Source organism: Pseudophryne corroboree, chromosome 6 (assembly GCF_028390025.1).
Source record: "Pseudophryne corroboree isolate aPseCor3 chromosome 6, aPseCor3.hap2, whole genome shotgun sequence".
Taxonomy (NCBI): Eukaryota; Metazoa; Chordata; class Amphibia; order Anura; family Myobatrachidae; genus Pseudophryne; species Pseudophryne corroboree.
The window spans coordinates 394,001,577-394,015,600 of NC_086449.1; the positions used below are offsets into that span (position 1 = coordinate 394,001,577).

At 48.5% G+C, this 14,024-nt stretch overlaps 1 protein-coding gene across 1 annotated transcript in view; it reads left to right on the forward strand.

Moving 5' to 3' along the window:
* The first annotated feature begins 12,957 nt into the window (after positions 1–12,957).
* Positions 12,958–14,024, forward strand: part of LOC134932422 (store-operated calcium entry regulator STIMATE-like) — a 215,521-nt gene continuing 214,454 nt past the window's right edge. The window contains exon 1 of the mRNA XM_063926816.1: positions 12,958–13,656. Within this exon, the coding sequence (XP_063782886.1) occupies positions 13,470–13,656 (187 nt within the window). The 5' untranslated portion in view covers positions 12,958–13,469. The remainder of the gene's footprint in view (positions 13,657–14,024) is intronic.

Consider the following 14,024-nt stretch of genomic DNA (forward strand, 5'->3'; position numbering starts at 1 on the left):
CTCCTGTGGATTTGTGGCATCGGACAACGCCAGCAATATTGTGTGTGCATTAAATCTGGGCAAATTCCAGCACGTCCCATGTTTTGCACATACCTTGAATTTGGTGGTGCAGAATTATTTAAAAAACGAGAGGGGCGTGCAAGAGATGCTGTCGGTGGCCAGAAGAATTGCGGGACACTTTCGGCGTACAGGCACCACGTACAGAAGACTGGAGCACCACCAAAAACGCCTGAACCTGCCCTGCCATCATCTGAAGCAAGAAGTGGTAACGAGGTGGAATTCAACCCTCTATATGCTTCAGAGGTTGGAGGAGCAGCAAAAGGCCATTCAAGCCTATACAACTGAGCACGATATAGGAGGTGGAATGCACCTGTCTCAAGCGCAGTGGAGAATGATTTCAACGTTGTGCAAGGTTCTGCAACCTTTTGAACTTGCCACACGTGAAGTCAGTTCAGACACTGCCAGCCTGAGTCAGGTCATTCCCCTCATCAGGCTTTTGCAGAAGAAGTTGGAGACATTGAAGGAGGAGCTAACACAGAGCGATTCCGCTAGGCATGTGGGACTTGTGGATGGAGCCCTTAATTCGCTTAACAAGGATTCACGGGTGGTCAATCTGTTGAAATCAGAGCACTACATTTTGTCCACCGTGCTCGATCCTAGATTTAAAACCTACCTTGGATCTCTCTTTCCGGCAGACACAAGTCTGCAGAGGTTCAAAGAACTGCTGGTGACAAAATTGTCAAGTCAAGCGGAACGCGACCTGTCAACATCTCCTCCTTCACATTCTCCCGCAACTGGGGGTGCGAGGAAAAGGCTCAGAATTCCGAGCCCACCCGCTGGCGGTGATGCAGGGCAGTCTGGAGCGACTGCTGATGCTGACATCTGGTCCGGACTGAAGGACCTGACAACGATTACGGACATGTCGTCTACTGTCACTGCATATGATTCTCTCCCCATTGAAAGAATGGTGGAGGATTATATGAGTGACCGCATCCAAGTAGGCACGTCAGACAGTCCGTACTTATACTGGCAGGAAAAAGAGGCAATTTGGAGGCCCTTGCACAAACTGGCTTTATTCTACCTAAGTTGCCCTCCCACGAGTGTGTACTCCTAAAGAGTGTTTAGTGCCGCCGCTCACCTTGTCAGCAATCGGCGTACGAGGTTACATCCAGAAAATGTGGACAAGATGATGTTCATTAAAATGAATTATAATCAATTCCTCCGTGGAGACATTGACCAGCAGCAATTGCCTCCACAAAGTACACAGGGAGCTGAGATGGTGGATTCCAGTGGGGACGAATTGATAATCTGTGAGGAGGGGGATGTACACGGTGATATATCGGAGGATGATGATGAGGTGGACATCTTGCCTCTGTAGAGCCAGTTTGTGCAAGGAGAGATTAATTGCTTCTTTTTTGGTGGGGGTCCAAACCAACCCGTCATTTCAGTCACAGTCGTGTGGCAGACCCTGTCACTGAAATGATGGGTTGGTTAAAGTGTGCATGTCCTGTTTATACAACATAAGGGTGGGTGGGAGGGCCCAAGGACAATTCCATCTTGCACCTCTTTTTTCTTTCATTTTTCTTTGCGTCATGTGCTGTTTGGGGAGTAGTTTTTGGAAGGGCCATCCTGCGTGACACTGCAGTGCCACTCCTAGATGGGCCAGGTGTTTGTGTCGGCCACTTGGGTCGCTGAGCTTAGTCATCCAGCGACCTCGGTGCAAATTTTAGGACTAGCTGTTTGTGTCGGCCACTTGGGTCGCTTATCTTAGTCACACAGCTACCTCATTGCGCCTCTTTTTTTCTTTGCGTCATGTGCTGTTTGGGGGGTGTTTTTTGGAAGGGCCATCCTGCGTGACACTGCAGTGCCACTCCTAGATGGGCCAGGTGTTTGTGTCGGCCACTTGGGTCGCTGAGCTTAGTCATCCAGCGACCTCGGTGCAAATTTTAGGACTAAAAATAATATTGTGAGGTGTGAGGTATACAGAATAGACTGAAAATGAGTGGAAATTATGGTTTTTGAGGTTAATAATACTTTGGGATCAAAATGACCCCCAAATTCTATGATTTAAGCTGTTTCTTAGGGTTTTTTGAAAAAAACACCCGAATCCAAAACACACCCGAATCCGACAAAAAAAATTCGGTGAGGTTTTGCCAAAACCCAAAACACGGCCGCGGAACCGAACCCAAAACCAAAACACAAAACCCGAAAAATTTCCGGTGCTCATCACTAGAGAAAACTAGAAAAACTATTTTAATACTTAGATAAGCTGAAGGCTGCATAAGCCTGAGGCCATATAAGAGCCCAATTTTTTGTGATTGGTTGTTTATGACTAAGCAGTTGCTAGGTAGATTAGTGTTTTCTCTGGTATTTTTCCTATAGGATTATAGGGCTGTCCGTCAAGGGTTTAGGGGTTGGTCTTGGAATAATATATAAGCCATGGTCATGTGCCTCAGACTTCCTCTTGCCATTTTGGAATGCCCTCCCGCCCGCCCTGACTATATTTTTTCCTGCATCTTGTCTTTCTCGGTGGGCTTTTGACAGCCAGATTGGCGGGAAGTCGCTACCAACCAGCGATCAGATGGGCATAAGTGGTCATTGTGGGGCACCCTCTTTAGAAGGACGGCAGGTGTGTCCTTACCTTGCAGTTGGACATTTAGACGTTCCCCTGCGGGAACCGAACGTTTGCCAGAGAAAGGAGTGGTGAGTCCTGCACAATGCGGGTTATGCAGGGAGGAGGCGGAGTTGTGGTTTAGTCCCCTCCTCAGTTTTTGTGTTTCAATCTAAAAGACTTGAGCTGGTGTCTGGTAGCGACTTTTCCTTTGCCATCCTCCAATATAAGACCAATTCAATTACAATTATAGTTCAAAGAACAGGTCAGTGATCAATAAATATCGTCTGACCTTTAACTACAGCTAACCGTGTCCGTGTCGTTATTTTAGTGTGTCGTTATTTTAGTGGTAAGCTAGCTTAAAGAAGTGTTTATGTCAATCGCAATAAAATTATGGGTGCCTTATAACTTGTAAGTGCAGAGATCAGCTGCAGCAGGGGGACTGATGTGCAGTGCCTAGTAAGACATGCTCCGCAACATCTGCATTATGATGGAGGGATGGGTGTCTTAGGGTAATATTAAAATGGAAACATACTGTATGGTCATTGTTGGTGTAATGCTACAATGGACAGGCATGGACACGGAAGGGTAATGCTACAATGGTGATGTATGCAGTGGCTCACCCAGGGGGGTTTCCGAGCACCCAGAAACCCCCCTCCACTAAAAAAAAAAAAAAAATTTTTTTTTTTTTTTTTTTTTTTTTAGCTGCATGAGTATTATTAATGGCTGTCTAGCGTCCTCTGCAGCCTGCTGTCTTCCTGGTGGCACTTGTAAGAGCAATAAAAGTTTATTTTAATTATAGTACATATATATATTTCCCTCATGTGCTTATCCATTCTTACTTTAATAATCTTCAACTGCATCAACTCCAGCAGTCTTCGGCCACCTGATACTTATTCCAGTGTCATCTGCTGATGTAACTATGTGTATTTACCCTGTACTTGTCCTATACTGTCATCAACTGTAAGTTGCTGTTTTCTAGTTTGATTATTCATGTACTCTGTAATTGGGCGCTGCGGAACCCTTGTGGCGCCATATAAATAAAGGATAATAATAATAATATATCCATGTGCATACATATATACACATGTATATACATACATACATATAAACACACACACACACATGATAGATATATATATATATATATATATATATATATATATACGTGTGTGTGTGTGTATATATATATATATATATATATATATATATGTACTGTATGTGTGTACACACACACACACATATATATATGCATGTTTAATATGCTATGTATATGTGTATATGTATGTGTCTGTATGTATGTATATATATATATATATATATATATATGTGTAGATATGTGTGTGTGTGTGTATATATATATATATACACACACTAGTTTTACGGACCCAGCATATGCTGGGTCACCTCAGTCCCCACCCCCGTGATTGGCTCCGCCCAGTTCTGGAAACCCCCCCATGCAAATCCTGCGTTTGCCACTGGTATGGACACTGGGAAGAGGGGGTTTTGCCACTTGGGGGCTGAATCTCTTGCCACCATAGGGTTAGGGGAAATGCTACATTACAGGTGCACATGGTTGTGCTAGACACTCCTAGGTCCATTTGTCCCCCCTCCAAAAGCAATATAGTAAGAGGTTATCATTGCTTCATACATAGACCCCTTCGTTTGTTATATGTATCTTTTGCTCTGTCTCCCAAAATGTGCCTCTGTCCTGTCCTTTAATAAATCAGTAACACTTTGTCTTCAAATAGTTACTGTTGGCAATTGTGACTTGCTATAATCGGCATTAACCCCTGCTGGCAGAAGATTGCCTTTGCATGTGTGGCAGAACTTGTACCGCAGCAATGCCTGTTCTGATATCACTATCACAAACATTGACTTCACTTGTCAGACTGGGACATGAATGGCCCACCAGGGGAATGTAATGTTAGGGGCCCGCTGCAAAACTGCCAACTCCTGCAGAACACAATTTATTGTCGTCTCAGAGGGACATCTAAGTACCAACTGCTGAAGCAAGGGACTCAAGGAATGTAGTTAGTAGTTAATACAGACATGGTATGGAACACAGACAGGACTGGCAGCCTGTCCGAGCCCAGAAGTTTTCAGTCAGCCCAGCACAATCACACATTCGGCTGCACTCCATAATACAGCCCTGTCGGCCGCCCCCTTGGGACCTGTCTGGCCTTAAGCAGCCACTTATGTTTCCTAGCGGTAAATCCAGTACTGTTTAGGATATGGGGGTCATTACGAGTTGATCGCTCGCTAGCAACTTTTTGTAGCGCTGCGATCAGATAGTCGTCGCCTATGGTGGAGTGTATTTTGGCTTTGCAAGTGTGCGAACGCTTTTGCAGCCGACGGCACAAAAAAGTTTTTGCAGTTTCTGAGTAGCTCTGGACTTACTCAGCCGCTGCGATCACTTCAGTCTTTTTGGACCCGGAATTGACGTCAGACACCCGCCCTGCAAATGCTTGGACACGCCTGCGTTTTTCCAAACACTCCCAGAAAACGGTCAGTTGAACCCACAAACGCCTTCTTCCTGTCAATCACCTTGCGATCAGCTGTGCGAATGGATTCTTCGTTAAATCCATCGCCCAGCACCGATCCTCTTTTTACCCGTACTACGTGCCTGCGCATTGCTCAGTTTTGCCGAGATTTAACCTGATTGCAGTGCTGCAAAAAGTTGCTAGTGAGCGATCAACTCAGAACACAGACAGGACAGGCAGACAGAATGGGCCGGATGTAATCGAGTGTGAGACGGCCGGAGTGCTTGAGATTCTGTCCGAACTCATACTTTTTTTAAAGCAGCAAACATTTACAAGGCAAAACCAACCTTGTTTTGCCTTGTAAATGTCTGCTGCTTTAAAAAAAAAAGCACAAGTTCGGATGGAATCTCGGAGATCCGGCCATCTCACACTCCATTACATCCGGCCCAATATATGGACCACAGACAGGGAAGGCAGGCACTTAGGATATGGAACACAAACAGCAGACACAATATATGGAACACAGACAAGACAGGCAGACAATGCATATGGAACACAGTTATCTGACACTGCTTAGCATGTACTGTACTACATTTTCTGTACTAGGGAGCAATTCAAAACCATCAATGGTCTATGTCCAATATTGAATACTTTTGTCATCGATGGGGGAGAACCAGATGGTTTCCCACCATCATTGGTACAGAACCACCCAAGTTTGTTTTCACTGCAAGGTGCCGGGACACAGGGCCTAACTCTGCCCCCCTGACGCACCTGCAAATGCCTGCCCCAAGGCTCTGCTTGTCCCGCAGGCCAGTGAATATTAAAGCAGGAATGACTATTGGTGGTTGAAACCATTGATGGTTCCCTTGCAGATGGTTTTATATCATCGAGGTTAACAAACAATGCGGCCATCGATGGTGACCATCAATTGTTAACCCATCTATGGCCATCCCTAGTGTCGGGATAGCCCGTCTTGCTCTCTAGCTGGCTTGACAGGCTCAGCTGTTTGTCAGCATACCAGTCCCACCCAGTCTCTCTATCTTTATTAGCAGGCAAGGTGGCTACTTGCGTCTTGCCCAGCCTCTGTGGGTGTGTGCTCTGGAAGAATCAGGATGAGTCACTGCTGCTACTGTCAGCCATGCTTTGTGGTCATCGGGTGAGCAGAGGACTGTCTTCAAAGTCAGAACAGCGCAAGGGACACTTGAATCGCTCATTCTGTCTCTGATGTTAGTGCGGGCCGAGTCTATTCTGCGCATGTATGAATCATTGCCGAATAAAACCATAGATAGTACCACACCACATGATTTACTATCATCGATGGCTTGTGCCGCTGACATTATTGATGGCAAACATCAATGGAGGCTGCTCCGACAGCCATTCCTACTAGGTTGCACATAATGTGACTGTACAGAGTATATGTGGGCCACAGGTGAGTGCTGCGCTGTGTCTGGTGGGTATTAGGCAGCAGAGTTGTGTCTATGAGCCTGATTCAGAAGTGGACGCAGTACCAATGTTTGTGTAAGTTGAATAAATTCATGAAAAAGAAGTCTATTAAACCCTAACTGCACACGTGGTAAGCAAAGTGTGCAATGCCATATGCATTTGCATACAACATCGCTATTACCATGGGTATGTAATGGGAGTATCATGGGCATGTTTCAGCATGCGACTGCAATCTCTTTTGCAGCACCGCAGCCACAATGGCCATATATTCCGGAAGTTAGAAGGGAGACTCTGCAACAAGCAGGGGCTGCTTGTGGAGTGGATATTGTGACTGATGGTGCATCGATGATGGGTGTGGTTCGTTTTATCGGCATCCGTTTGTGCGACAATGTTTTGAACGACCACGATAGTTCGAACAACACAACTCATCGACTGTCTGTATATCGGCAGTATCTTTAGTTCGACATGTATTTGATCGACCATAACAAATGATCGACAGCTACTTTATCGAATATTTTACTTAGACATGGATTAAGATCGACAGTAGTTTGTTCGACAACTGCGTTAGACCGACAGTAACTAGTTCGACATTAGGCCGACTGCCATTAAATCGAACATCTTTTAGTTCGAAATGTGTTAGACCGACCACTCATTTGGTAGACAAAACTTAGATCGACACTTAAAAGGTTCGAAAGGTAATAGGTCGACATACACAAGATCGACATAACTAAGGGCGACAAAACTTAGATCGACACTTAAAAGGTTCGAAAGGTAATAGGTCGACATACACAAGATCGACATAACTAAGTGCGACAAAACTTAGATCGACACTTAAATTGCACGACATGTAATAGGTCGACATACACAAGATCGACAAAAGTAAGATCGACACTAATTACTTTGACAGATAACATATCTAAGATATCTACATGTAAATATAGGCCAATATAGTTTCAGTGCATGCTGGGATGTGTAGTTTCTCCACACCTGGAGTGCCACAGTTTGGACATGCCTGACATACACAATACACATCTGCAACGCTGACACCCTCCCCCCCCCCCCCGCTATTCCCCACGATACCCTTCCAAAGTTAGACGCCGCCTCCATCCCCCCTAGTCACCCCGCTGCCCGTCTACATTTACACGCCTAGCTAGACACCCCACTACATTACGCGCCCCATGTTTCACCGTGGCACTACAAGTAACACAACGCCCTGGCACTGCTCCCCGCTCTGGTAGCACAGTCACACCCTTTAAGAAACACCCCACCCATGTCTGCCAGCACACCTGGGCACCCGGCTGCACATCTGCAACGCTGACACCCTCCCCCCCCCCCGCTATTCCCCACGATACCCTTCCAAAGTTAGACGCAGCCTCCATCCCCCCTAGTCACCCCGCTGCCCGTCCACATTTACACGCCTAGCTAGACACCCCACTACATTACGCGCCCCATGTTTCACCGTGGCACTACAAGTAACACAACGCCCTGGCACTGCTCCCCGCTCTGGTAGCACAGTCACACCCTTTAAGAAACACCCCACCCATGTCTGCCAGCACACCTGGGCACCCGGCTGCACATCTGCAACGCTGACACCCTCCCCCCCCCCCCGCTATTCCCCACGATACCCTTCCAAAGTTAGACGCCGCCTCCATCCCCCCTAGTCACCCCGCTGCCCGTCTACATTTACACGCCTAGCTAGACACCCCACTACATTACGCGCCCCATGTTTCACCGTGGCACTACAAGTAACACAACGCCCTAGCACTGCTCCCCGCTCTGGTAGCACAGTCACACCCTTTAAGAAACACCCCACCCATGTCTGCCAGCACACCTGGGCACCCGGCTGCACATCTGCAACGCTGACACCCTCCCCCCCCTCCGCTATTCCCCACGATACCCTTCCAAAGTTAGATGCCGCCTCCATCCCCCCTAGTCACCCCGCTGCCCGTCTACATTTACACGCCTACCTAGACACCCCACTACATTACGCGCCCCATGTTTCACCGTGGCACTACAAGTAACACAACGCCCTGGCACTGCTCCCCGCTCTGGTAGCACAGTCACACCCTTTAAGAAACACCCCACCCATGTCTGCCAGCACACCTGGGCACCCGGCTGCACATCTGCAACGCTGACACCCTCCCCCCCCCCCCCCCCGCTATGCCCCACGATACCCTTCCAAAGTTAGACGCCGCCTCCATCCCCCCTAGTCACCCCGCTGCCCGTCCACATTTACACGCCTAGCTAGACACCCCACTACATTACGCGCCCCATGTTTCACCGTGGCACTACAAGTAACACAACGCCCTGGCACTGCTCCCCGCTCTGGTAGCACAGTCACACCCTTTAAGAAACACCCCACCCATGTCTGCCAGCACACCTGGGCACCCGGCTGCACATCTGCAACGCTGACACCCTCCCCCCCCCCCCCGCTATTCCCCACGATACCCTTCCAAAGTTAGATGCCGCCTCCATCCCCCCTAGTCACCCCGCTGCCCGTCTACATTTACACGCCTAGCTAGACACCCCACTACATTACGCGCCCCATGTTTCACCGTGGCACTACAAGTAACACAACGCCCTGGCACTGCTCCCCGCTCTGGTAGCACAGTCACACCCTTTAAGAAACACCCCACCCATGTCTGCCAGCACACCTGGGCACCCGGCTGCACATCTGCAACGCTGACACCCTCCCCCCCCCCGCTATTCCCCACGATACCCTTCCAAAGTTAGATGCCGCCTCCATCCCCCCTAGTCACCCCGCTGCCCGTCTACATTTACACGCCTAGCTAGACACCCCACTACATTACGCGCCCCATGTTTCACCGTGGCACTACAAGTAACACAACGCCCTGGCACTGCTCCCCGCTCTGGTAGCACAGTCACACCCTTTAAGAAACACCCCACCCATGTCTGCCAGCACACCTGGGCACCCGGCTGCACATCTGCAACGCTGACACCCTCACCCCCCCCGCTATTCCCCACGATACCCTTCCAAAGTTAGACGCCGCCTCCATCCCCCCTAGTCACCCCGCTGCCCGTCCACATTTACACGCCTAGCTAGACACCCCACTACATTACGCGCCCCATGTTTCACCGTGGCACTACAAGTAACACAACGCCCTGGCACTGCTCCCCGCTCTGGTAGCACAGTCACACCCTTTAAGAAACACCCCACCCATGTTTGCCAGCACACCTGGGCACCCGGCTGCACATCTGCAACGCTGACACCCTCCCCCCCCCCCCCGCTATTCCCCACGATACCCTTCCAAAGTTAGACGCCACCTCCATCCCCCCTAGTCACCCCGCTGCCCGTCTACATTTACACGCCTAGCTAGACACCCCACTACATTACGCGCCCCATGTTTCACCGTGGCACTACAAGTAACACAACGCCCTGGCACTGCTCCCCGCTCTGGTAGCACAGTCACACCCTTTAAGAAACACCCCACTCATGTCTGTCAGCACACCTGGGCACCCGGCTGCACATCTGCAACGCTGACACCCTCCCCCCCCCCCCCCCGCTATTCCCCACGATACCCGTCCAAAGTTAGACGCCGCCTCCATCCCCCCTAGTCACCCCGCTGCCCGTCTACATTTACACGCCTAGCTAGACACCCCACTACATTACGCGCCCCATGTTTCACCGTACTTGTACTTTGTGTTACTTGTAGTGCCACGGTGAAACATGGGGCGCGTAATGTAGTGGGGTGTCTAGCTAGGCGTGTAAATGTAGACGGGCAGCGGGGTGACTAGGGGGGATGGAGGCGGCGTCTAACTTTGGACGGGTATCGTGGGGAATAGCGGGGGGGGGGAGGGTGTCAGCGTTGCAGATGTGCAGCCGGGTGCCCAGGTGTGCTGACAGACATGGGTGGGGTGTTTCTTAAAGGGTGTGACTGTGCTACCAGAGCGGGGAGCAGTGCCAGGGCGTTGTGTTACTTGTAGTGCCACGGTGAAACATGGGGCGCGTAATGTAGTGGGGTGTCTAGCTAGGCGTGTAAATGTAGACGGGCAGCGGGGTGACTAGGGGGGATGGAGGCGGCGTCTAACTTTGGAAGGGTATCGTGGGGAATAGCGGGGGGGGGGGAGGGTGTCAGCGTTGCAGATGTGCAGCCGGGTGCCCAGGTGTGCTGGCAGACATGGGTGGGGTGTTTCTTAAAGGGTGTGACTGTGCTACCAGAGCGGGGAGCAGTGCCAGGGCGTTGTGTTACTTGTAGTGCCACGGTGAAACATGGGGCGCGTAATGTAGTGGGGTGTCTAGCTAGGCGTGTAAATGTAGACGGGCAGCGGGGTGACTAGGGGGGATGGAGGCGGCGTCTAACTTTGGAAGGGTATCGTGGGGAATAGCGGGTGGGGGGAGGGTGTCAGCGTTGCAGATGTGCAACCGGGTGCCCAGGTGTGCTGACAGACATGGGTGGGGTGTTTCTTAAAGGGTGTGACTGTGCTACCAGAGCGGGGAGCAGTGCCAGGGCGTTGTGTTACTTGTAGTGCCACGGTGAAACATGGGGCGCGTAATGTAGTGGGGTGTCTAGCTAGGCGTGTAAATGTAGACGGGCAGCGGGGTGACTAGGGGGGATGGAGGCGGCGTCTAACTTTGGAAGGGTATCGTGGGGAATAGCGGGGGGGGGAGGGTGTTGCAGATGTGCAGCAGGTCAGGGTATTGTGTAGGTGGTGGATGTAAGGGCTAGGCAGGGATAGCGCTGTAGAGTGTTTTTCTATACTTGGCCTATTTATATGTCGATATATTAAATGTAGTGTCGGTCTATGGTTTGTCGATCTTCAGTAAGTCGATGTATTTGTTTGTCGAACAATTACATGTCGATCTATGTGTGGTCGGTCTATGGTTTGTCGATCTTATGTATGTCGATGTATTTGTTTGACGAACAATTTCATGTCGATCGATAAATTGTCGGTCTATGGTATGTCGATCTTCTGTATGTCGATGTATTTGTTTGTCGAACAATTACTTGTCAATCTAAGGTTTGTCGATCTTCAGTAAGTCGATGTATTTGTTTGTCGCACAATTACATGTCGATCTATGTTTTGTCTGTCTATGGTTGGTCGATCTTCAGTAGGTCGATGCATTTGTTTGTAGAACAATTACATGTCGATGATTTGTTGGTCGACCTGACGTTGTTTCGATGTTGTGCGTGATCGATCATTTGTGTGTCGATGTTTTGTTTATCGAGTATACGTATTGTCGATGTTCAGTGTTTGTCGATGTAGTGTGTGCCGATGTTAGTGTGATGTCGATCTTGTGTTTGTAGATGTTCGAACACTGTCGATGTAGATGTTGTCTATGTTGCGTGGTCGATGTTCGCATTGTCGATCAAGCGTCTGCCGATCCATCGACCGGATACCATCGATGATAGAGAGATTGGATCCACCAGCACACTTGAGCATTGCCCAGATATGCAAACTGGATGTTGTGAAGTCCACCACATGGTAGGGCACAAGGGGAATGCTTAAACTGATATATGCATATTTTTGAGAATTTGTGAGGAATTTCAGCAACACATGAACTGTATGCACCTCTGCATCAGGCCCTATGTGACCTCTGCATCAGGCCCTATGTGACCTCTGCATCAGGCCCTATGTGACCTCTGCATCAGGCCCTATGTGACCTCTGCATCAGGCCCTATGTGACCTCTGCATCAGGCCCTATGTGACCTCTGCATCAGGCCCTATGTGACCTCTCCATCAGGCCCTATGTGACCTCTCCATCAGGCCCTATGTGACCTCTGCATCAGGCCCTATGCCAAGTTGTCCCCTGCTCTTACAATAAACTCTTTAACCACTCAACTGGCATGGTCAGATCACATGTGACCACATCGCTCCAGGGTGTCCACCAGTTTTTGACAAGGAGATTCGTTTTGCAGATGTGCATAATTTAATATTTAAATATAAAAAAAATACTTTTTAAACTATATTAAATAAAAAAAATACTAAAACAATGTTATGGATGCTTTTGAAGGTAAAAATCGTTAGTTAAGTGGTTAATGCATACTTATCTATGTATAGCGTGGCGGTAATGACTGTCACATATGTGGCAGTATGATACCGTGTGTGTCATCTTACATGGAACGTTTATTTTAAGACTTCAATTTTACCCATCATTCATGCACTTCTTAGCAAGGGTTTAGGTCATACATGAAACTGGGCAGGTGTATTGGCAGGGACAGATGTACTGTTTGATAAAACTCTGATTGGAATCTCACAAGAAGATAAGGAAAGTGAATAGCATACCTCCCAACATGACCCTCTCCAGGAGAGACAGAATGCTCTGCTTCTGGACTTTTCTATTGATTTAAGATTGCCGACACCTGTTTTGCACATGTTAATGAATAAGAAAGGTGTGTTACCACAGGTGATGGCAATCATAAAGTAAAAGGGAAGTCCAGGGGCAGAGCATTCTGTCCATCCTGGAAAGGGTCATGCTGGGAAGTATGGGAAAGGTTCAGCTTTTGATGCTCTTAGTTTAGGCTACTTTCAAATGTTTCCTTACAGGGTGAATTCTGGGATTATAAGAGGGTCGGTCTAATCTGTTCTGTATGACCATAGGTAATGCGAGGGGGAGGAGCGGAGACTGGAGAGGAAAGGGGAAAGGGTGGAGAAGCTGAACAGTGCTTGCAGCAGTAGGAATCTAGTCACTAGCTGTTTTGCAGACTGCAAAACCAAAGAGAATCATACAGGGACTTTCCTTCTTTTGCCAATAACTTTGGCTTCTAAAATTTGATTGCATTGTTTTACCCAAAAGGAGTTTACAAGGGAAAATACAGGGATTTTGGAGATCTGACCAGGAAAAACAGGTCATACCAGAGGATTCTGAGGTTTAAACGTGGAAACTGCTGAGAAGTGAAGGAGAACGTTACATCCTCTCCCAGCCTTAGTTTGCATGGAGCTGTAATGTCGGGATAACTCTGCCCCTCTTCATGGGAGTTGTATTCACGATGGGTCCCTCAAAAAGCAACAGTCGGAGGATCCTCCAGCAAGTGGTCACTAATGCGACTGAGCTGGTGAAAGCCATCCCGCAGGGCTGTGATAATGGGGCACTCACTGATCGCTTTGGGGTTCTCATCCAAATGGTGCTAGCTGCAGCAGCGTTCAGCTGTCTCATGTGTAAGTACAAAATATTTCTCACTGTAAGTGTACACAAACCATGCTGTATTCTCTGCACTCTATCATATATATATTACATGTACCTTATGTACTAATTCATTTATCATGTGCAACTTTCCCTGGGCTCTGCTAACAGCTGGCTGTGCAGCAATTTATGTGATCACTGTTTACCTGTATCTTCCTGATTACAAGGATTTCCCATGCCCTTTGGCAACCCATAGGAGGTCATTCCGAGTTGATCGCTAGGTGCATTCGTTCGCTGTGCAGCGATGATGCAAAAAAAGGTCACTTCTGCATATGCAGTGCAATGTGCACGCGCAACGTACTATTACAACGAACAATGTAGTTTCACACAGGGTCTAGCGAAA